Source organism: Eptesicus fuscus, chromosome 22 (genome assembly GCF_027574615.1).
Source record: "Eptesicus fuscus isolate TK198812 chromosome 22, DD_ASM_mEF_20220401, whole genome shotgun sequence".
In the NCBI taxonomy this organism is placed as follows: domain Eukaryota; kingdom Metazoa; phylum Chordata; class Mammalia; order Chiroptera; family Vespertilionidae; genus Eptesicus; species Eptesicus fuscus.
This window is the reverse complement of record NC_072494.1, coordinates 43552582-43574409: the sequence shown is the minus strand read 5'-3', so window position 1 is coordinate 43574409 and position 21828 is coordinate 43552582. Positions and strand designations below refer to the sequence as shown.

The window sequence follows — 21828 nt, the reverse complement described above, 5'->3', positions numbered from 1 at the left end:
GGTTGTTGGGGTGGGGTGGTTGTTGGGATGGGGTGGTTGTTGGGGTGTGGGGTGGTTGTTGGGGTGTGGGATGGTTGTTGGGGTGTGGGGTGGTTGTTGGGGTGTGGGATGGTTGTGGGGTGTGGGATGGTTGTGGGGTGTGGGGTGGTTGTTGGGGTGTGGGGTGGTTGTTGGGGTGTGGGATGGTTGTTGGGATGGGGTGGTTGTTGGGGTGTGGGGTGGTTGTTGGGGTGTGGGATGGTTGTTGGGGTGTGGGGTGGTTGTTGGGATGGGGTGGTTGTTGGGGTGTGGGATGTTTGTTGGGTGTGGGATGGTTGTTGGGGTGTGGGGTGGTTGTTGGGGTGGGGTGGTTGTTGGGTTGGGGTGGTTGTTGGGGTGTGGGGTGGTTGTTGGGGTGTGGGATGGTTGTTGGGGTGTGGGATGGTTGTTGGGATGGGGTGATTGTTGGGGTGTGGGGTGGTTGTTGGGGTGTGGGATGGTTGTTGGGGTGTGGGATGGTTGTTGGGGTGTGGGGTGGTTGTTGGGATGGGGTGGTTGTTGGGGTGTGGGATGTTTGTTGGGGTGTGGGATGGTTGTTGCGGTGTGGGGTGGTTGTTGGGGTGGGGTGGTTGTTGGGATGGGGTGGTTGTTGGGGTGTGGGGTGGTTGTTGGGGTGTGGGATGGTTGTTGGGGGTGTGGGGTGGTTGTTGGGGTGTGGGGTGGTTGTTGGGGTGTGGGGTGGTTGTTGGGATGGGGTGGTTGTTGGGGTGTGGGGTGGTTGTTGGGGTGTGGGGTGGTTGTTGGGATGGGGTGGTTGTTGGGGTGTGGGGTGGTTGTTGGGGTGTGGGATGGTTGTTGGGGTGTGGGGTGGTTGTTGGGGTGTGGGATGGTTGTTGGGATGGGGTGGTTGTTGGGGTGTGGGATGGTTGTTGGGGTGTGGGATGGTTGTTGGGGTGTGGGATGGTTGTTGGGGTGTGGGGTGGTTGTTGGGGTGTGGGATGGTTGTTGGGGTGTGGGGTGGTTGTTGGGGTGTGGGGTGGTTGTTGGGGTGTGGGGTGGTTGTTGGGATGGGGTGGTTGTTGGGGTGTGGGGTGGTTGTTGGGGTGTGGGGTGGTTGTTGGGGTGTGGGGTGGTTGTTGGGGTGTGGGGTGGTTGTTGGGATGGGGTGGTTGTTGGGGTGTGGGGTGGTTGTTGGGGTGTGGGGTGGTTGTTGGGATGGGGTGGTTGTTGGGGTGTGGGGTGGTTGTTGGGGTGTGGGATGGTTGTTGGGGTGTGGGGTGGTTGTTGGGGTGTGGGATGGTTGTTGGGATGGGGTGGTTGTTGGGGTGTGGGGTGGTTGTTGGGGTGTGGGATGGTTGTTGGGGTGTGGGGTGGTTGTTGGGGTGTGGGATGGTTGTTGGGATGGGGTGGTTGTTGGGGTGTGGGGTGGTTGTTGGGGTGTGGGGGTGGTTGTTGGGGTGTGGGATGGTTGTTGGGATGGGGTGGTTGTTGGGGTGTGGGGTGGTTGTTGGGGTGTGGGATGTTTGTTGGGGTGTGGGATGGTTGTTGGGGTGTGGGGTGGTTGTTGGGGTGGGGTGGTTGTTGGGATGGGGTGGTTGTTGGGGTGTGGGGTGGTTGTTGGGGTGTGGGATGTTTGTTGGGGTGTGGGGTGGTTATTGGGGTGTGGGGGTGGTTGTTGGGGTGTGGGATGGTTGTTGGGATGGGGTTGTTGTTGGGGTGTGGGATGGTTGTTGGGGTGTGGGGTGGTTGTTGGGATGGGGTGGTTGTTGGGGTGTGGGATGTTTGTTGGGGTGTGGGATGGTTGTTGGGGTGTGGGGTGGTTGTTGGGGTGGGGTGGTTGTTGGGATGGGGTGGTTGTTGGGGTGTGGGGTGGTTGTTGGGGTGTGGGATGGTTGTTGGGGTGTGGGGTGGTTGTTGGGGTGTGGGGTGGTTGTTGGGGTGTGGGGTGGTTGTTGGGGTGGGGTGGTTGTTGGGATGGGGTGGTTGTTGGGGTGTGGGATGTGTGTTGGGGTGTGGGATGTTTGTTGGGGTGTGGGATGTTTGTTGGGGTGTGGGATGTTTGTTGGGGTGTGGGGTGGTTGTTGGGGTGTGGGGTGGTTGTTGGGGTGTGGGATGGTTGTTGGGATGGGGTGGTTGTTGGGGTGTGGGGTGGTTGTTGGGGTGTGGGGGTGGTTGTTGGGGTGTGGGATGGTTGTTGGGATGGGGTGGTTGTTGGGGTGTGGGGTGGTTTTTGGGGTGTGGGATGTTTGTTGGGGTGTGGGATGGTTGTTGGGGTGTTGGGTGGTTGTTGGGGTGGGGTGGTTGTTGGGATGGGGTGGTTGTTGGGGTGTGGGGGTGGTTGTTGGGGTGTGGGATGGTTGTTGGGGTGTGGGGTGGTTGTTGGGGTGTGGGGTGGTTGTTGGGGTGTGGGGTGGTTGTTGGGATGGGATGGTTGTTGGGGTGTGGGGTGGTTGTTGGGGTGTGGGGTGGTTGTTGGGGTGTGGGATGGTTGTTGGGGTGTGGGGTGGTTGTTGGGGTGTGGGGTGGTTGTTGGGGTGTGGGGTGGTTGTTGGGATGGGGTGGTTGTTGGGGTGTGGGGTGGTTGTTGGGGTGTGGGGTGGTTGTTGGGGTGTGGGGTGGTTGTTGGGATGGGGTGGTTGTTGGGGTGTGGGATGGTTGTTGGGGTGTGGGATGGTTGTTGGGGTGTGGGGTGGTTGTTGGGGTGTGGGATGGTTGTTGGGATGGGGTGGTTGTTGGGGTGTGGGGTGGTTGTTGGGGTGTGGGATGGTTGTTGGGGTGTGGGATGGTTGTTGGGGTGTGGGATGGTTGTTGGGGTGTGGGGTGGTTGTTGGGGTGTGGGATGTTTGTTGGGGTGTGGGATGTTTGTTGGGGTGTGGGATGTTTGTTGGGGTGTGGGGTGGTTGTTGGGGTGGAGTGGTTGTTGGCATGGGGTGGTTGTTGGGGTGTGGGATGTTTGTTGGGGTGTGGGATGTTTGTTGGGGTGTGGGATGTTTGTTGGGGTGTGGGATGTTTGTTGGGGTGTGGGATGTTTGTTGGGGTGTGGGGTGGTTGTTGGGGTGTGGGGTGGTTGTTGGGGTGTGGGGTGGTTGTTGGGGTGTGGGGGTGGTTGTTGGGGTGTGGGATGGTTGTTGGGATGGGGTGGTTGTTGGGGTGTGGGGTGGTTGTTGGGGTGTGGGATGGTTGTTGGGGTGTGGGGATGGTTGTTGGGGTGTGGGATGGTTGTTGGGGTGTGGGATGGTTGTTGGGGTGTGGGATGGTTGTTGGGGTGTGTGGTGGTTGTTGGGGTGTGGGGGTGGTTGTTGGGGTGTGGGATGGTTGTTGGGGTGTGGGGTGGTTGTTGGGGTGGGGGGGGGGTTGTTGGGGTGTGGGATGGTTGTTGGGATGGGGTGGTTGTTGGGGTGTGGGGATGGTTGTTAAGGTATGGGATGGTTGTTGGGGTGTGGGATGGTTGTTGGGGTGTGGGATGGTTGTTGGGGTGTGGGATGGTTGTTGGGATGGGGTGGTTGTTGGGGTGTGGGGTGGTTGTTGGGGTGTGGGGATGGTTGTTAAGGTATGGGATGGTTGTTGGGGTGTGGGATGGTTGTTGGGGTGTGGGATGGTTGTTGGGATGGGGTGGTTGTTGGGGTGTGGGGTGGTTGTTGGGGTGTGGGGATGGTTGTTAAGGTATGGGATGGTTGTTGGGGTGTGGGATGGTTGTTGGGGTGTGGGATGGTTGTTGGGGTGTGGGGTGGTTGTTGGGGTGTGGGGTGGTTGTTGGGGTGTGGGGTGGTTGTTGGGGTGTGGGGATGGTTGTTAAGGTATGGGGTGGTTGTTGGGATGGGGATGGTTGTTGGGATGGGGTGGTTGTTGGGGTGTGGGGTGGTTGTTGGGGTGTGGGGTGGTTGTTGGGGTGTGGGATGGTTGTTGGGATGGGGTGGTTGTTGGGGTGTGGGGTGGTTGTTGGGGTGTGGGATGGTTGTTGGGGTGTGGGGTGGTTGTTGGGGTGTGGGGGTGGTTGTTGGGGTGTGGGATGGTTGTTGGGATGGGGTGGTTGTTGGGGTGTGGGGTGGTTGTTGGGGTGTGGGATGGTTGTTGGGGTGTGGGGATGGTTGTTGGGGTGTGGGATGGTTGTTGGGGTGTGGGATGGTTGTTGGGGTGTGGGATGGTTGTTGGGGTGTGTGGTGGTTGTTGGGGTGTGGGGTTGGTTGTTGGGGTGTGGGGTGGTTGTTGGGGTGTGGGATGGTTGTTGGGGTGTGGGGTGGTTGTTGGGGTGTGGGGGTGGTTGTTGGGGTGTGGGATGGTTGTTGGGATGGGGTGGTGGTTGGGGTGTGGGGTGGTTGTTGGGGTGTGGGGTGGTTGTTGGGGTGTGGGATGGTTGTTGGGGTGTGGGATGGTTGTTGGGGTGTGTGGTGGTTGTTGGGGTGTGGGGTGGTTGTTGGGGTGTGGGATGGTTTTTGGGGTGTGGGGATGGTTGTTAAGGTATGCGATGGTTGTTGGGGTGTGGGATGGTTGTTGTGGTGTGGGATGGTTGTTGGTGTGTGGGGTGGTTGTTGGGGTGGGGATGGTTGTTGGGGTGTGGGCTGGTTGTTTAGGTGTGGGATGGTTGTTGGGGTGTGGGATGGTTGTTGGGGTGTGGGGATGGTTGTTAAGGTATGGGATGGTTGTTGGGGTGTGGGATGGTTGTTGGGGTGTGGGATGGTTGTTGGTGTGTGGGGTGGTTGTTGGGGTGTGGGGTGGTTGTTGGGGTGTGTGGTGGTTGTTGGGGTGTGGGGTGGTTGTTGGGATGGGGATGGTTGTTGGGGTGTGGGGTGGTTGTTGGGGTGTGGGATGGTTGTTGGGGTGTGGGATGGTTGTTGGGGTGGGGTGGTTGTTGGGGTGTGGGGTGGTTGTTGGGGTGTGGGATGGTTGTTGGGATGGGGATGGTTGTTGGGGTGTGGGGTGGTTGTTGGGGTGTGGGCTGGCTTCCAGGGCTGACTCACTGAAGAACAAGTTTCCCACCAGCTCAGGGGCCAGGACGTGGACGGGCAGGCTGCTGTCCACTCCGTGTGGTCCCTTCACTCGCTCACTCCTGGATTCATTCATCAAATGTCTCTGATAACATTGAGTCATTATCAAAAGACTTGTTATGTTCAGTATGTAAGAATAGGTAAGGACACAACAGAGCATAGAAAGTGATAAAATATTGTTTAAAAGCTTTGCTGTAAAGGGGGAATTAAAATAAAATGTTTTGCAAAATGCATCGATACGAAGCTTAATGCTGCACCGATGCAGGATGGGTGAGCCAATACTGTGAGGTGTATCGGAGTTTTCGTAACCCTGCGCCCCCCATGGTAACAGCCTCCTCAGAACCCGGCGCAGACGGGCGAGAGCGCTTCCGTGAGCGAGCGCTGACTCGGCGCCTCTGTCCCCTCCTCTTGCCTTTGGCCGGCAGCATGACCGAAGGGCTGGGCCAGCTGACGGACGGGGTGTCCGGCCTAGACGACTTCACCCAGACCCATGAGTACCACGTGTGGCCCGGCTACGACTACGTGGGCTGGAGGAACGAGAGTGTCGCCAACGGCTACATCGAGATCGTGTTTGAGTTTGACCGCATCAGGAACTTCACCACCATGAAGGTCAGCGGGGCGCCGGGCCCTGGGCGGGGCGGGGGCTGGGCGGCCTGGGCGGGGCGGCAGGACACGCTCCTGACTGGCCACGGGCGGCCCCCAGTCCCCAGCCTGTGTGGCCACTTCCTCATTGTAAAGGAGCCAGTGTGTCCGTCAGCACGGAGGGCGGTCTCCAGGGCCCACCGTGCCTGTAGGCCCACGAAGATGGTTAACTCCTTTAAATATCAGAAGGAAACAAGTAACTTTAGGGCCAAGAATTATCCTCCCCGCTTAACAACACAGTTGTCACAATGGGCTTTAATATCTCTTTACGGAGGGAGGGGCCCACAGAGGCACAAGAGCCAGGCTGCGGAGGCGGCCCTGTGCCGGGGGTACCTGACTGTCCCACCCAGGAGGGCGCTCCGCGTGGCGCTTTCCCCACGGAGAGGGTGGGCTTTGCATTTTGAACCGCTTCCCACCGGTGCCTCCCCCAGCTCCGAGCACCAGCTGTTCGCAGGCAGGGATGTGTCTGTTCTCTGACTGGGCCCCCGGCGCCTCCACGGGCCCTGCCGGCTCTGGCCCTGCACTCAGCAGAGGACGGCTCCGTCACCTCTGTGGGCGGCCGGGCGACCGCCCCGGGTGCCTGCGCCAGCCGTCTGTCTCCAGGTCTGATGTCCTGCCACGCGGGGGCAGGGGGCGAGCTCGAGGGCAGGGGGGCCCCGGCAGAGAGCCCTTCTTGCGGTCACAGCCCCGCAGGCCAGTGACCAGGGCGCGGCCGCGGGCCTCCCTCGGGGCCGGAGCGCTCGCCCCACCGTGGCATCTTCAGCCTTTGTCCGTAGGGACTCGGGGGGCTCTGTCCAAGGACGGGGTAACCTCCGCCCGCCACGAGGCCTGGCGCGCAGGGTGTGCCCATCGCTGTGCGCGGCCGGAAGAGTCACGGCGGCCCTCCCCCAGGTGCACTGCAACAACATGTTCGAGAGGGGCGTGAAGGCCTTCAGGGAGGTGCAGTGCTACTTCCGCTCGGAGGCCGGCGAGTGGGAGCCCAACGCCGTGTCCTTCCCGCTGGTGCTGGACGCCGTGAACCCCAGCGCCCGCTTCGTCACCGTGCCCCTGCAGCACCGCATGGCCAGCGCCCTCAAGTGCCAGTACCACTTCGCCGACAGCTGGATGATGTTCAGCGAGATCACCTTCCAGTCAGGTGGGGCTGGGCCCCGGGAGCGGGCGGGGCGGGGAGGGACCGCTCCCGGCTGCCCCCGCGGAGGGATGGGGACAGGGAAGGTCGTTGGCTCGGCTCTCACATGTTTGTCTGAAAGAACGGAGACGGGGATTGGAAGTGGGGGCACGGCGTGCTGGCCGCTCCGGTAAAGTGAGCCGTCGGCGGAGGCCCCCGTGGCACTGCTCAAACATCCGAGGGAATTTTCTGAAAGCACAGGGACCATCGGCCCCGCTCCGACCGTCACACCTGTTTGCTCTGTTCTCCCCTCGGCCACAGTATTTGAGGGCAAATCTAAGGCAATGTCTGATTTCATTACTAAAAACGTTAGGGTGCCGCTCAGAAAACAGCTGGTCTTCCATGCATAACACCACCGTGACTCTAGCAACATGTGGCCGCCCCTGCATGGCCCGAGGCCCGCCCCTCTCCTCCTGCTGTCTCGTGATGTCCTCTGCACTGGGCTGATTGGATAAGGCCCTCTTGGGCTATTTCCTTTATTATATTCCCAAATGTCTCTTTTATCTGAAGCAGCCTTTTTAAAAAACTGCATTCTGGTTTGGCTGGTGGCTCATCCCTCAGACAAAAGGGTATATCTAAGGCTGATTTCAATTCTGGTTCCATATTTATTTTTGTCAATGGCTTTTCTTAGATGGTGCTTTGAGCTTTTTTTAATTTATTTTTTTGGGGGGAGGGGAGACTGATTGTTTTATTTATTTTAAAAAATATTTTTATTGATTTCAGAGAGAAAGGGAGAGGGAGAGAGAGATAGAAACATCAATGATGGGAGAGAATCATTGTTCGGCTGCCTCCTGCACGCCCCCCACTGGGGATCGAGCCCACAACCCGGGCATGTGCCCTTGACTGGAATTGAACCCAGGACCCTTCACTCCGCAGGCTGACACTCCATCCACTGAGCCACACCAGCCAGGGCTGATGGTTTTATTAGGGAAACTTTTGCCTGATTAACCTGCCAGAGCTTTCACCCCTCCCCCTGAAGAAATAATTTTTAAAGGGACAAGCACTAGATTTACATAGATTGTTAGAGTCTTTTCCTAGTTTCTTTTCTAAAGGCTATTTGTGAGTAACCCTGGGATTGTGTAAAGCTTTCTCATGGGCCAGGAAGTCAACAGATTTAACCTCAGGGATGTGTTTAGTGCTTTCTGTCGAACCTCGCCGGGGCTGGGCTGTTAGGAGCGCTCTCGGGTGGGAGAGGACGACCCCAGGAGCCTGCACCTCCACAATGGCCGCTGCTGGAGTCAGCCAGCTCCTCAGGGAGCCGAAGGGTGGCCTCGCGCCTCTGCATTCCTCTGCATTCATCAGCCGCCGCGTCTTCTGACCGGGCCGCCTCCTGCACCATTCGTGCCCAGGAGGGCAGACGCACGCCTGGCTTCCCCTCTCGCCAGCTGCCAGCGGGAGCAGGTGCCCTCGCCACCTCCACGGACGTCTACTGAGCTCCGTCTGCTCTCCGGCCTTGTTTGTTTTGGTCCATTGCGCACTCATTTCACGGCTTTTTATGAATTCAATGTGTGAGTCAAACAGCGCTTCTCCTTTCTGATGCTCAGACTGCCCTGTGGTGAGCGCACACCCCCTGCGCAGGCCCCGCGGCCCTCGGACCCAGCCCCACCGCCTCGGGAACGCGCCTGTTTTTGGAAGGAACAGGTGCCCCAAGCCCATTTTGAGCATTTACTGCCCCAGAGGTGGGGCCAACCATTCCCCCGGGGATCTTGGTTGCTGTTGGTGGGAATGATGTCCAGAGGTCACCGCGGGGTCAGAGCGCTGGGCCAGGTCTGGAGAAGCCAAAAGGCATTGAGGATGCTGTCAAATCGGGACCAACGATCAGCGGTCAGAGGAGAGAAGAGGCCGCAGGCAGTGGAGGTGCCTGGACGCTGCCCGAGGACTGTGCCTTGTGCGTGGCCCGGAGGACACGTGTGGGCGAGAAGCGGCAGGAGAGGAGGGACGAGCTTCCGGGTGAGCGAGGACCCCGCGCTTCCTGAGCTGGTTGTTACAGAAGGAACTTCAAGATGCATTGCCCTTCAGGATGCACTGCTTCGAAAGCCAGGCCTGTGCCGCCGTGCCCTGGGGGAGGTTCCGTCTGGAAGCCGTGGGCTGGCCATCCACGGGAAGTGTTTGTGACGAGCACACGGATCGGTGTTCCAACGCGCTCACGCGTGTGAACGGGGACCGCGGACCTCCGTCCACGCGCCGGGTGTGCACAGCGGCTGGCACCGCGGTGCAGCTAATGGCAGCCTGGACGGTGTTTGGCCCCTGGGGCCTCCTGAGCTTTGGGTTCCACGTCACGATAATATCGTGTTCGCTGGACCCCCAGGACCCAATTCCGAGCCGTCCTGGAGGGCCAGCCACCGCGCACACGTGTGAAGCGTGCTGAGAGGGAGAAGCGGGAGGTTTGGAGAGACGTCTTATGGGACAGAAGCGCAGGTCTAGTTCTCGACCTCCTCGACCAGACTCCCCAGAGGAGAACGTCAGTTGCCCACGTCAGTCTGGCGAATACCGGGGTCCGGTCCTGCAGCTGCGGCCTCCCAGAGAGAGCGCTCGGGGCCGCCCCCTGGCCGCAGGACGAGGCGCGTTCACCAGGCCAGGGCGGGGCCGTGCGGGCGTGAGAGGCCTTCGGTGGCACAGCTGGACTTCCTGCAGGGAAAGAGGCCCTTGGCAGGAGCCTGCCCGGCCCACTTCCCTGTGCTCCTGAGCCTTGTCTGACTTTGGGTCTTACTTCCTAGGAGCTTTATGATAATATGTAGTCACGGCTCTCCACATCACCCTTCCTCCCTCCCTTCTTCCCTTCCTTCTTCCCTTCCTCCTTCCCTTCCTCCCTCCCTCCCTCCCTCCCTCCTTCCTTCCTTCCTCCTTCCTTCCTTCCTCCTTCCTTCCTTCCTCCTTCCTTCCTTCCTCCTTCCTTCCTTCCCTCCCTCCCTCCCTCCCTCCTCCCTCCTTCCTTCCTTCCCTCCCTCCCTCCCTCCCTCCTTCCCTCCCTCTCTCCCTTTCTCCCTCCCTCCTTCCTTCCTTTCGTCCTTCCTTCCTTCTTCTCTTTCCTTCTTAATCCTCACCCAAGGACTTTTTCCCCATTAATTTTTAGAGAGAGTGGGAGGGGGAGAGACACAGAGAGAGAACATCAATGTGAGAGAGACACAATGATTGGTTGCCTCCCACATGTGCCCCAACCAGGGCTGGGGATGGAGCCTGCAATCAGGTATGTGCCCTTGACCGGAATTGAACCCGTGACCCTTCAGTCCGTGGGCTGACGCTCTAACCACTGAGCAAAATGGGCCAGGGCCACATCACTGTTTCTTTCTTTCTCATATCATGGCACCTAGTATATAATAACTTACACAGAAGTTTTACAAAAGTTGCACTTACTAAATATATGAATGGTGATATTTTTGTTTAATGTAAGACGTGATTTCATGTTTAACCAGTTAACTGCCATGCATCCAAAATGGAAACCATCCCCACACACCATGGTATCTTGAATTTAATTTAAAAAATCAATTTGCAATGAATATTATAAATATATTACTCACAATCTGGGTGTTCTTGAATGTTTTCAGCTGAAAATTCTCACGAAAAATGAGTTTAAAGTTGGTCAGGGCTGCCGCTGAGGGAAAGCGTTTTTATAGACGCGCGTGGCCCGTGGGGAAGGTCTGCCTCTTGCGTCTGCAGACGCTTATGGCGTCCAGTGGGTTAAGGAGGTGAGTGCAGGCCGAGGAGTTGCGCTTACTACGTAGACGAATGGTGACATTCTTGTGTAATGTATGACATGATTTCATGTCTAAGAAAGGTGAGTGGCAGGCCGGGCCGGGCCGGGCCGCCCCTGTAAGACGGCTGCCTGCTCCTGGCCCCCCGCTCTGACTCGGCCTGTCTGTCGTTAACAGATGCTGCCATGTACAACACCTCCGGGGCCCCGCCCGCCCCGCCGGGGGCGCCCACCACCTACGGTGAGTCTGCCTTCCACAACTAGTGAAGGGGGCTCCTGGGGCGGAGACTGCGTCTGCGGTCTGGTGGGCGCTGGCGCAGGTGGCTCTGCCCAGAGACAGCGCCCCCCACAGGTAGGCCCAGCTCCCCCTCCTCCCTGCCCGCATGTGCTCGCCCGAGGCGGAGGCGGCCTGCTTCCGGTGGCTTCCTGAGAGCTGGGGAACGGGGAACAGAAGCAGGGGGAGGCGTTTCTACCCGCGGCCCGGGGTCTCCATGGATGGGCGGATGCTGAGAAGCAGCACCAGTCTCTCTAATCGGAGATAAATATGCAGACCTGTGTCCGTTGCTTCGGACACTCACTGGCCACAGGAGCCAGCCGCCTGGGAAATGCGTGACCCTGCGTCCCAAAGACGGGCCTCTGCGAGTTGTCACATCTCCGAGAGCGCAGGCCGGGACCCTCACCTGGTTCTCATGAGGGGTGACGAGGGGCCCGTGGACCCCGGCCGTGCTGATAGAGGAACAGCGTTTGGGGAAAGTTGGAAAGCCGTCCATGATCCAGTCTGACACGGGGGAGGAGCGGGAGGACTGAGTAGCAAGGCCGAGAAGAAGCAGGTGCTAAGGTGGCACCGGAGGCCCCTGTCCCTGGTCCAGGCCCCCTTCTCTTCCTTGTCCCACGAGATGACAGCGTTCTCCGTCTCTCTTCCTGGTTGCAGACCCAATGCTGAAAGTCGACGACAGCAACACCCGGATCCTGATCGGCTGCCTGGTGGCCATCATCTTCATCCTCCTGGCCGTCATTGTCACCATCCTCTGGAGGCAGTTCTGGCAGAAGATGCTGGAGAAGGTGAGGAGGCGCCAGGCCGCTGCTGCCCCAGGACCCAAGGGCGAACCGTGAGAGTTTGCACCCAGCGAGGAGCTCGCCCAGGCCCCGGGAAGCGCAGGGTGGAGAGGCTTGTAGCTGAAGGAGCCAGAAAAGAACGGGCCAGGTCCACGTTCTCATGTTCAGAGCGGAGACTGGGACCTCCCCAGAGACTCCTCCCAATTGTTAGACCTCAACTCGGGCTTCGCCGTGGAGATGCTGATTCCTGGATGGAGAGGGAGGTGCAGACATGTGCGTTTAAAAAAATTAACAGGATGCCCAGCCAGCGTGGCTCGGGTTGAGCATCGACCTGGTTGGTCATGGTTTGATTCCCGGTCAGGGCACATGCCTGGGCTGCAGGCTCCATCCCCAGTGTGGGGCGTGCAGGAGGCAGCTGCTGAATGATTCCCTCGCATCATTGTGGTTCTATCTCTCCCTCTCCCTTACTTTCTGAAATCAATAAAAAATATACATATATTTATTTATTTTAAATCATTAACAGGAGCCTAGCTGGTATGGCTCAGTGGTTGAGCATTGACCCATGCACTAGGAGGTCACAGTTTGATTCCCTGTCAGGGCTCATGCCCAGGTTGTGGATGCGCAGGAGTCAGCTGATCAATGTTTCTCTTCCATCGATGTTTCTATTTCTCTCTTCCTCTCTCTCTTAAAACACAATTGAAAAAAATTAACAAGTGATTCTGATGGACAACTCATACCTACCTAAAATCTCTGACAATGCTGCTCCTCTTCTTTGCTGTTTATTTTTTGGGGTGTGTGTGTGTGTGTGTGTGTGTGTGTGTATGTGTGTAAAACATCCAGCCTCACTAATATCCAAGCCAAGTTCTCACAATGCTCTTCCTACTTCTCTGCTTGCTTAACGTTACAATTGCCACCCCTTTGGGCCCCTTCCTCAGAGTTTCTTTTCCCGGCCAAATTATCTGAATAATTGTTATCACATTTGTCTAACGCTTTACCGTCTACAAGGACTTCCACGTGTATTTCGCTTGGCCCTCACTGAGTGACGGCGAGTTGGGCAGAGTTGTACCTGACGGCCTTTCTCGTGAGAACACGTGACGTGCTCACCGTCACACGACTCACACCCGGTCTCTATGTTCTTTCATTGTCAGTCTTGAAATATGTTATTTTCTTCTAAAACATGCTCAGCTCACCACAGGTGGACTAGCTGTGACTTGCTCGGTTGCTTGGGCCAGAGGCCAGTTTTCTGGACACGACTGCTCAGTGTCTCAGGCTCTTCCGAGGAGTAACGGTTCCTACCTTTGGCCGTGGATGTCCTCCTGGGCCGGAAGCTCCCGTGGACGTGGGCTGTGGGGTTGGCGCTGCCTGTGAGGGGAGGGGCGGGGCAGGCAGAGCCTGGGAGGTCCCCAGAGACCAGTGCCCACGGGGAGGGCGGACGGCATCACGGGGCTCCAGACTGGCTGCTCCAGTCAGTGTCTGAGGTGACCGAGGTTGGCGCTAGGGTTTCGGCCGCAGCATTTCACAGAAGCGAGGCCTGCGCTTCCCTGTGAGTGAGGACCTCAGTCTGAAAGCACTTTCCCTGAGTTAAAGCTCTCACCACAAATAGTGACTGCAGACTGACAGGAGGCACCTGCAGCAAGCGTGACGCCCGGACATGCGTCTGACGTCCAGGGCGAGGGTAGCCGGGGACGGGGGCGGAGGTGGAGGCGCTGGTGCTGTGGACGGAGGGTGCTGGGCAGGAGAGCTGCCGGGTCCTGATGGCACAGTAGGCGGGACCGAGGGGCGGGGTCTGTGCTCCCCACTCCAGAGCTGCTCCTCTCTGTGAGCCAGGCTTCCCCCTCCCTGGGCCCAGCTTCCGAAACCACCGCGCTGGGCGGAGAGGGTGCCGCCGGGGCTCCAGGTACGAAGGAGAGAATCGTTTGCCCTGGACTGTTTATCTTGGTCCTTGAAAAGTTCTTTCTCCCCTGGACCCTGAGCAAGGTCACTGCAGAGGCCCCGTGGCTCTGAGCGCTGCGGGCGAATGCCGCGTGGAGACTCCGTTCCTGGGCATCACTCAGCATTAGCTTCAGGCTGTAGTTCCTGCGGGCTCCGGGCATGGCGTGCACGGATCTTTCTCGGGAGGTTCAGCGTACGCATTGAGCGCCCCACCTCCCCCCCCCCCCCCCCGCCCCGCCCCAGTGTGCTGGGCTCCGCTTAGGGTTGGGGATTTTACTGCCACAGGGACCGTCAGGCTGGGACGAAGCAGGCGTCTAAGTTTCTCATCGGCACCCACAGTGTGAGGTGAGGGCCAGCGGTCCCAGGTCCAGACGCTGCCTCTTTCTGAAGGAGCAGCAGGTCGCATTAGACAGGGCGACCAGCAGCAGCTGCTGTGCTCCTGACGCGGGCGGATGCACCGCACGCAGGCCATTCTGTCGCCTTCCACGGCTGCTGGGAGAGCCGGGCCAGAGGGACTGGTGAGCACGGATGCACTGTGCGCGGCACATGTTGAGTCGCCAGCAGCGCAGGCGGAGCCGGCCAAGCCCACTGCTGGCGAGGCCATCGAAGCGCGGGGTTGAGAGCTCTGGTTGGTCCGGACAGGCTCTGGCGGGTCAGGTGAATAGGTCCGTCAGGGCCTCAGGGGACGCCAAGTGAGGTGGGGGGGGAGGGGGGGCAAGGTGAGAGGAGCGGAAGGCCCCTGTGCAGCAAGCCCGCCCTGCCCTGCCCTGCCCAGGCTTCTCGGAGGATGCTGGACGACGAGATGACCGTCAGCCTGTCCCTGCCCAGCCAGTCCAGCATGTTCCATAACAGCCACTCCTCACCGCCCAGCGAGCAGGGCTCCAGCTCCACCTACGACCGCATCTTCCCGCTGCGGCCCGACTACCAGGAGCCCTCCAGGCTGATCCGCAAGCTCCCAGAGTTCGCCCCCGGAGAGGAGGAGCCGGGTGAGGCTGAAAGAGGCGGCGGAGGGCCGAGGGCAGCCTTGGCCGAGGGTCAGCTCGAGTGGCCCACGCCGCCCTCCCCGGCGCCCACGCGCCTCCACCGAGCGCCGCGCCTCTGCTCCTGCCCCAGCAGATGCCGCAGGGCCCCCCTCGGAGGTGGGAGCAAGTGCACAGAAGGGGCCCCTGAGGCGTCTGTGCCCGGAGGGCGAACGCCTACCTCGCCAGCCTCCTTGGGTGACAGAGGGCAACGTGCCCAGAGACGGAACTGCCCAGCACCACGTCTGTGGGTCCCTGGGGGAGGAGCAGACGGGGCTGCGGGGCCCTGGGTGCCTAGCTTCCCCCCCAGACCGGCTCCCCCATTTCAGCCCGTCTCTCTTTGGTGAGGTTTACTGGGGTCACGCAAGATTTATTATGAGCGTGTCGCTGGCTTTTTCGGGAAAAGCTCCGCTGATAAAGCAGTGCTAGCGGGCTCACACCCCAGTGTCCTTTTAAAATGGCCGTGGGGCCACATCAGAGGGGCTGCTGGGCCCCGTCGGGGGTGGGGATGGTGCTCAGGGGAGGGGAGGGCAGGCGACAGACCCCGTGGGGCGCCTGCGGAGGGAAGAGAGGAAGCTGCCTGCGTGGCCTCGGGGTGCACAGACAGGCCGCAGGGAAAGGGCAGAACTGAGTGTCGTCCCAGCCGGAGCAGCGCAGCCGGCTTCTGGACGCCAACGCCCCCTCGTAGTTTAATGTTTTCTTCCAAGTTAGCAAGTGTCTTCAACTAGATCCTGTAAATTTACCAGAAAGCATTTCAACACCTAAACTGGTCCTTAAAGCTGTGGTGGAGCCGCACAGTGAGGGAATACGCTATTAGAGAGAGCTGCAGCCTTAGCGCCCCCCGCAGGCCGCGGGCCGCCTGGAGTAGCGTCCCACCGACACCCAAGGACGTGCTCGCGGGCCTGTGGTCTGAGAGAGGAGGAGAGGCCGGTGGGCCTGCACGCCGAAGCCACGAGGAAGCCGCTGGGAGCCCAGCGTGGGGGGCGGGCAGGCTGGGGACCCCAGGAGCCTCAGCCCCGGAGCGAGCCCTCCGCCCGTGTCTTCCAGGCTGCAGCGGCCTCGCCAAGCCAGGCCCGCCCGGGGGCGCAGACGGCGCGCCCCACTACGCAGAGGCGGACATCGTGAACCTGCAGGGCGTGACCGGGGGCAACACCTACTCCGTGCCCGCGCTCACCATGGACCTGCTCTCGGGGAAGGACGTGGCCGTGGAGGAGTTCCCCCGGAAGCTCCTCGCCTTCAAGGAGAAGCTGGGGGAAGGCCAGTTCGGGGAGGTGAGTGGCCAGACAGACGCGGCCGGAGAGCGGAGTCCCTCCACGGCGGACTGGCCTGCGGGTGCCCGCCATGCCTCCCCGCGGTCTCCGCAGGAAGACGGTGTGGGTCACCTCACCTGTGCCCGGCTCCGTGGCTTCCTGCGTCCGCTCGCTTCTGTGTGGGAGTGTTAAAGCCGACACAGCACCAGGCTCTCCAGTCCCCGAGAGCAGTCAATACGTTCAATTTGTTAGGGTGATGGAGGGTGGGGACCCGCAAGATGTGACCGTCTCTCATGAACTGTCCCACACCGCTCTCGATGGCCACTTTGTTCTCCCTTCACGGGAGTTACGTGTACGAGGGTCTGCACACGCTCCCACCTGTGTCCCTCAACCGCCCGGGGCCGAGGAGGAGCAGCCGGGCGGGCGCCTCAGGGCGGCCTGAGTCCTGGCCCGCACCCGCCTCCCCAGGTCAGAGCAGTGGCCCTCCCCGCTCCCGCTCCGCTCCCGCGGTGACGCCGGGTTAACAGGCGCGTGGGGCTGGTTGTCAGGCGCGGCGTGCTCCCGCCTGGTGGGTTTGGTGTTGCAGGATGTGCAGGAGTCCGTGCTCTGTCCTCATCCTGCCCCGAGGTAAAGACAGGCTCCCGGGCTGTTACAGGGTCCCGCACTCGCAGTGCCCGCCCTGCACTGAGGGACCATCTTGGGAGATTGCCTGGCGCTTTGTCTGATCCAGAAGGTTCACGCGTTTACAGAGGCCCGCGCTGGGTGGGAGCCCTGCTGTGGTGAATGCTGTGCCGCACACTCATTCACTCACACGTGCCGTGTTCCGGTCCGTGGACGCTTCCTGTATAAGGCAGACACACGTCGTGTTGTTTGTATGCGTATTTGGGTGGTAGACGTGTCACATGTACCTTCTATGCGTCTGATGGTTGGACGTGTGGTGAGTGTTCGTCCCTCCCCCTCGGCGCCCTCGGAGGCTGCGCCGCTTGGGGAGCGCTGGTGCTGACACGCATGCCTTTCGTCCAGGTCCATCTCTGTGAAGTGGAGGGAATGGAAAGGTTCAAAGGCAAAGACTTTGCCGTCGATGCCAGTGCCAGCCAGCCGGTCCTGGTGGCCGTGAAGATGCTCCGGGCCGACGCCAACAAGAACGCCAGGTCTGTGGCTGCATTTTGAGTTTCCTTGGTGTGTTTCATCCTCAGATCAGGGACACCCCGGGAAACTTCTGAGCAAGCTTTTCTTTGGAGAGGGTTAGGTCTGTGAGCCACCCCACGTTTCCATGGTCACGCGTTATCTCCTCCGGGCCAGCACCCTCACCTTTGTTCCCCATCCCCCTCCCAGACAAAGGCACATTTCCCACTGGGCTCGCTCCCTGCTCACGCCCTGACCGTCCGCACGGCCTGACCAGCCCCACACGTGGCTGTCTGAGTGGGCGCTTCTTCAGCCATTGCTCATAGAGGCTCCCGAGTGTCCTACCTGCCGGTCACACACGCTCCTGCTCAGCCTTCTCCGTCCTTGTTTCCATCTCCATTTACTTTCTCATCTTTGCCCTCTTTCGTGCTCCTTTTCTCCTATGTCCAGCAACCCCCCAGTGAGAAGCTACCTCCACTTGGAAAAGGACCATGGACCTCAAAGCAAAAGGATCCACGGGCCTTTAGCAGTTTCCCCAACGGGGACCCTCCCCATAGATCGCAGTCCCCGCCACTCCACTGTCCTCAACCTTTCCACAGACAGGCCACCACGAGGCCCACCCGGGGACCAGGCGCTTCTCCACTTGTGTTGGCCTCTTGGTCTCGCTGAGACTCAGAGTGAGAGAAAGTTTCTGATTCCCCCTCAAACACCGTGAACCCCAAACACGGCGAATCGGGTACAGGAAGGTCTTGCAAACGGCAGGGTGTGGGATGAAGAAGAAAAGCCAGGGAGGAGACCTGAGGGGCCCGGGACTGGAACTGAGAACTCCCGTCTGAAGGACAAGAGTACGAATGACAGATGACCCCTTGGGTCTCATCCAGCGATGGCACCTCTTCCTGCGTCCACGCCCGCTGAGCAGTGGTGGCGGCCAGGGCTCTGGCCCCCGTAGAGCCATGGGGACCCCTGTTTGGGGTTGTTGTACTTGACGTGGTTTGGGGGTGTCCATGGATAGAATTTTCCTAGAAAACTCCCAGGAGACTAACCGATCTGCTCCAGTAATTTGGGGACTGTGGGCTGGTGGTCGCACCCACCCGAACATCGCCATGGGGAAGGGCAGAGCCACTTTGTGACTCGGGGCAGCCGTCACCAAATGCAGGAACAATGACTAGTCTTGGCCCAGTGAGTACTTTTTCTGAAATGACCCCATCTGGCTACCCACACCAACTGTAAGAAACTGTGCTGATGTTGGGACCGCCAGCTGAGGTGCCCGTGTGAAGAAACACCCACAGGAGAAGACGTAGGATTTCCAGGTGGACCCGAGGGCTCTGGGCTTTATTAACAGAGCCTGTTATTAAAAGGCTCCAGGGCTTTTCCAGGGGGTGAGCCTGCTGTGCATGTCAGACGCGATTTCCGGTGAAGAGGCGAACTTCGCGGTGAAGAGGTTCTGGGCGGCATGTGTCCGCTGCAGCCTGTGGCTGGGTGCAGGCTGCCGACGTGACTGTCACAGTTCTTGTTCTCAGAAGGTCAGAGTGCGGCCGGGGCCTGGCTCCAGGCTGTGAGACTGAGGCAGCTCGACTGGTCCTCTGTCCTCCCGAAGGCCGTCTGGGAACCAGACGCCTGCGGGGTAGGACGGGCGCGGGGCCACCTTTGCCTCCGGACTCTGGCTCTGGCCTCTCTGGGCTTATCCACGTGTGTCTCTCTCCAAAGGAACGATTTTCTGAAGGAGATAAAGATCATGTCCCGGCTCAAGGACGCCAACATCATCCGCCTCTTAGCCGTGTGCATCGCCGACGACCCTCTGTGCATGATCACCGAGTACATGGAGAATGGGGACCTCAACCAGTTCCTCTCCCGCCACGAGCCGCCCAGCTCCACCCCCAGCCAGGTGCCCACTGTCAGGTAACCGCCCTGGCCCTCCCCCGTCTGCCTTACTGACACTAACCCGGTCTGCAGGCGGGGAGCCGCGAACCCCACAGCTCGCTGTGTCCGGACGGCGGGGTTGGCGTGTGGGGAGTAGCTGCCCGGGAAGAGAGAGCCACGTGGGGGGCGGCGTCGGCTGGGACCGTGCGGACTGTGCACGTGTCCTGGCTCCTTCTGTCCACAGGCGACTTTCCCTCTTGTTTCTCCTCAGTTACGCCAACCTGAAGTTCATGGCGACTCAGATCGCCTCTGGCATGAAGTACCTTTCCTCCCTGAATTTTGTCCACCGCGACCTGGCCACACGGAACTGCCTGGTGGGCAAGAACTACACCATCAAGATCGCCGACTTCGGGATGAGCCGGAACCTGTACAGCGGGGACTACTACCGCATCCAGGGTCGGGCGGTACTGCCCATCCGCTGGATGTCCTGGGAGAGCATCCTGCTGGTGAGCGGGCCGCGCCGGGGCGGGGCGCCTGGCCGGGGACTCGCGGGCCGCCGAGGCCGCCGCAGGCGTGGTGTCTGCTCGGATGGTGACCTGCTTTGAGTGCTAATGGTTACTTTTTAGCACTTGCCTGTTTCGGCGGGTAAATGAAACGTGCTCACTGTAGGAAATTTGGGGGAAAGGGTTAAAAATACACCCATGATGATAAGGGAATTAGTATTTTTTCCCTTTTTCCTTCTTACCTACTGAGTGGTCTTAATTAGTTTAGGGAATTAAAAAAACCATTTAAAGAAATGTTATCCACATAAAATAGTTTTCTTCTGTATTAATTTCATAACCATATTTCTAATTCATTATTTACACTGATCTCTGTATTTTTATTTTAATGATTATCACCATTTACTTTTTTTTCTTTTTTGAAATTTTTAAAATTTATTTACTTTTTCTATTTTCTCACCATTTACTTTTTATTTTATGTTCATCATTCTTTGTTTTATAATTTTTACTCAACTCTTGGTCTTCTGGACCGTGGGTGGATAAGAGAGACTTTTTTCCCCAAATGTCATTTCTTCTGACCATTGGCCCTGAGCCCGTGTCCAGGGGACACAGCCCTGAGTGAGGCACGAGGTGCCGGGGACTCCCGTCCTCTCAGGCCTCCGCCCGCTGTTCCAGAGCCCGGGGGCGGGGTGGGGTCACTCAGGTTGGGAGACCCAGCCCCACCTGCGGGCGGGTGATTCTGATTTCCTCTCTTGCCCCGATTAAACAGGGCAAGTTCACCACGGCCAGCGACGTGTGGGCCTTCGGGGTGACCCTGTGGGAGGCCTTCACCTTCTGCCAGGAGCAGCCCTACTCCCAGCTGTCGGACGAGCAGGTCATCGAGAACACCGGGGAGTTCTTCCGGGACCAAGGGAGGCAGGTGAGGCCGGGCTGGGGGGCAGGGCCGGCGCTGACTTAGCCGGACGGGCTGGCCGGGAGACGGTGAAGTCCTTTGTCAGAATCATCCAGATAACGTGGAAGACCAGCCCCTGCCCAGGCACCGTGCACACACTCTGCTTCTGTGTCCCCCGCGCCCCCCGGACCCTTGGGGGCAGGAGGGGGCAGGTCAGGCTCCTCTCCAGCCAGACATTAAATCCGGGAAGTAAAGCCTCGCTCTCAGGCCTGATCTATCTCTTGATTTGAACTGTGCGGTTTGTCTCCCTGGTGACAAAGAGAAGCTTGGAAGTAAGTAAGTGATTCATTAGCAATCATGAAAAATCGGTGTGGACTTTCTGGCGGTGTTTCTCGACGTCCATATCCCGAGACAATCAGGTGCGCCCTGGACTCCCACCCTCGGCCGGTGCCCGCCTCTCAGGACAGGACAAGCAGGTTCCCGGCCTCCTGGCCCCGTTCCTGGCCAGGTGCTCACAGGCCGGAGGCTGCCTCCGGGACCTCCCCGCAGGGCCCCGGGAGCGGCATCTCAGACCAGAACGTGCCAACAGCTGGGAGAGGAGGCTGTGGCCGGAGATGGGAAACGGGCCCCGGGGGGTAAGTAGGGCCAAGCCAGTGGCGGACGACGAGGCGCAGGCTGCCGTGGAGGGCGTGCGGCTGGACTTCACCTTGCTCCTCGGTGGCCATGGGTAGCAGGGATTTCAATTCTCTCTCTTGGTTGTGAGGCAATAGCTTCCCTCCCGTGGCCAAGGGCAGGGTTGCCGCGGGGGCAGGCGGAAGGCGAGGGCCCAGCGGTGCTCTCGCCAGTGCGCCAGCCGGGCTTCTGGGAAGAGGCGTGGTCCCGGTGGAGCAGCTCCTGGGATTATGGACGAGGGAGGAAGGTGGTGACCTTTTTGTCTCTCAGCTTACTGTTTGGGGACTGAAGTCTCACAGGGGAATGTGTCCTTGAGGCTGGATCGGACCATAAACAGCCCGCAGAAGCCAGCATGCTGGCCCCGCAGGCCCACGCTGCTCACATGTCAAACAGCTTCGACGTAGCACTAGGTTACAAACGTGGCTACTTAACTGTTATGCTGTTCAGTAAAGTTCTCCTTTCTGTTTCACGGTACAATAGTTTTGTCATTTAATGGAGTTTCAATTTGTAATAATCTCTGGCATTTTTTACTCATTTTATTTTATTATTATTTTTTAAAATAATTCAACACTATGTCCACTTTAAACCTCCCCCCCCGTTGGCCCCCTCCAGCCCCCCCCCCCCCCCTCAGGCCTTCAGCACCCCATTGTCCGTGTCCATGGGCCATGCATGTGTGCACACAAGGTCTTTGGTTGATGACCCTCCCCCGCCTTCCCTCCAAGATTCCACACTCTGTTCCCTGCTTCCATGTTTCTGGACCCACTCCGTTCATCCGTTTATTCTGTTCATTAGATTCCACATGTGAGTGAGATCATGTGATACTTGTCTTTCTCTGACTTATTTCACTTAGCATAGTACTCTCCAGACCCCTCCATGCTGTCTCAGAGGGTAAGAGATCCTTCTTTTTACTGCTGCACAGTATTCCCTGGTGTAGATGTACCACAGCTTTTTACCCACTCGTCTGCTGATGGGCCTTGGGCTGTTTCCAGATCTCAGCTATTGTACACTGTGCTGCTATGAACATAGGGAGGCATACATTCTTTCTGATGGGTGTTTC

At 59.2% G+C, this 21828-nt stretch overlaps 1 protein-coding gene across 1 annotated transcript in view; it reads left to right on the top strand.

Moving 5' to 3' along the window:
- Positions 1-21828, top strand: part of DDR2 (discoidin domain receptor tyrosine kinase 2) — an 81030-nt gene that overhangs the window by 57138 nt on the left and 2064 nt on the right. The window contains exons 7-16 of the mRNA XM_054711795.1: positions 5390-5573; positions 6498-6741; positions 10644-10706; positions 11397-11527; positions 14229-14439; positions 15520-15743; positions 16746-16873; positions 18555-18746; positions 18979-19213; positions 19977-20126. Coding sequence (XP_054567770.1) covers positions 5390-5573; positions 6498-6741; positions 10644-10706; positions 11397-11527; positions 14229-14439; positions 15520-15743; positions 16746-16873; positions 18555-18746; positions 18979-19213; positions 19977-20126 — 1762 coding nt within the window. The remainder of the gene's footprint in view (positions 1-5389; positions 5574-6497; positions 6742-10643; positions 10707-11396; positions 11528-14228; positions 14440-15519; positions 15744-16745; positions 16874-18554; positions 18747-18978; positions 19214-19976; positions 20127-21828) is intronic.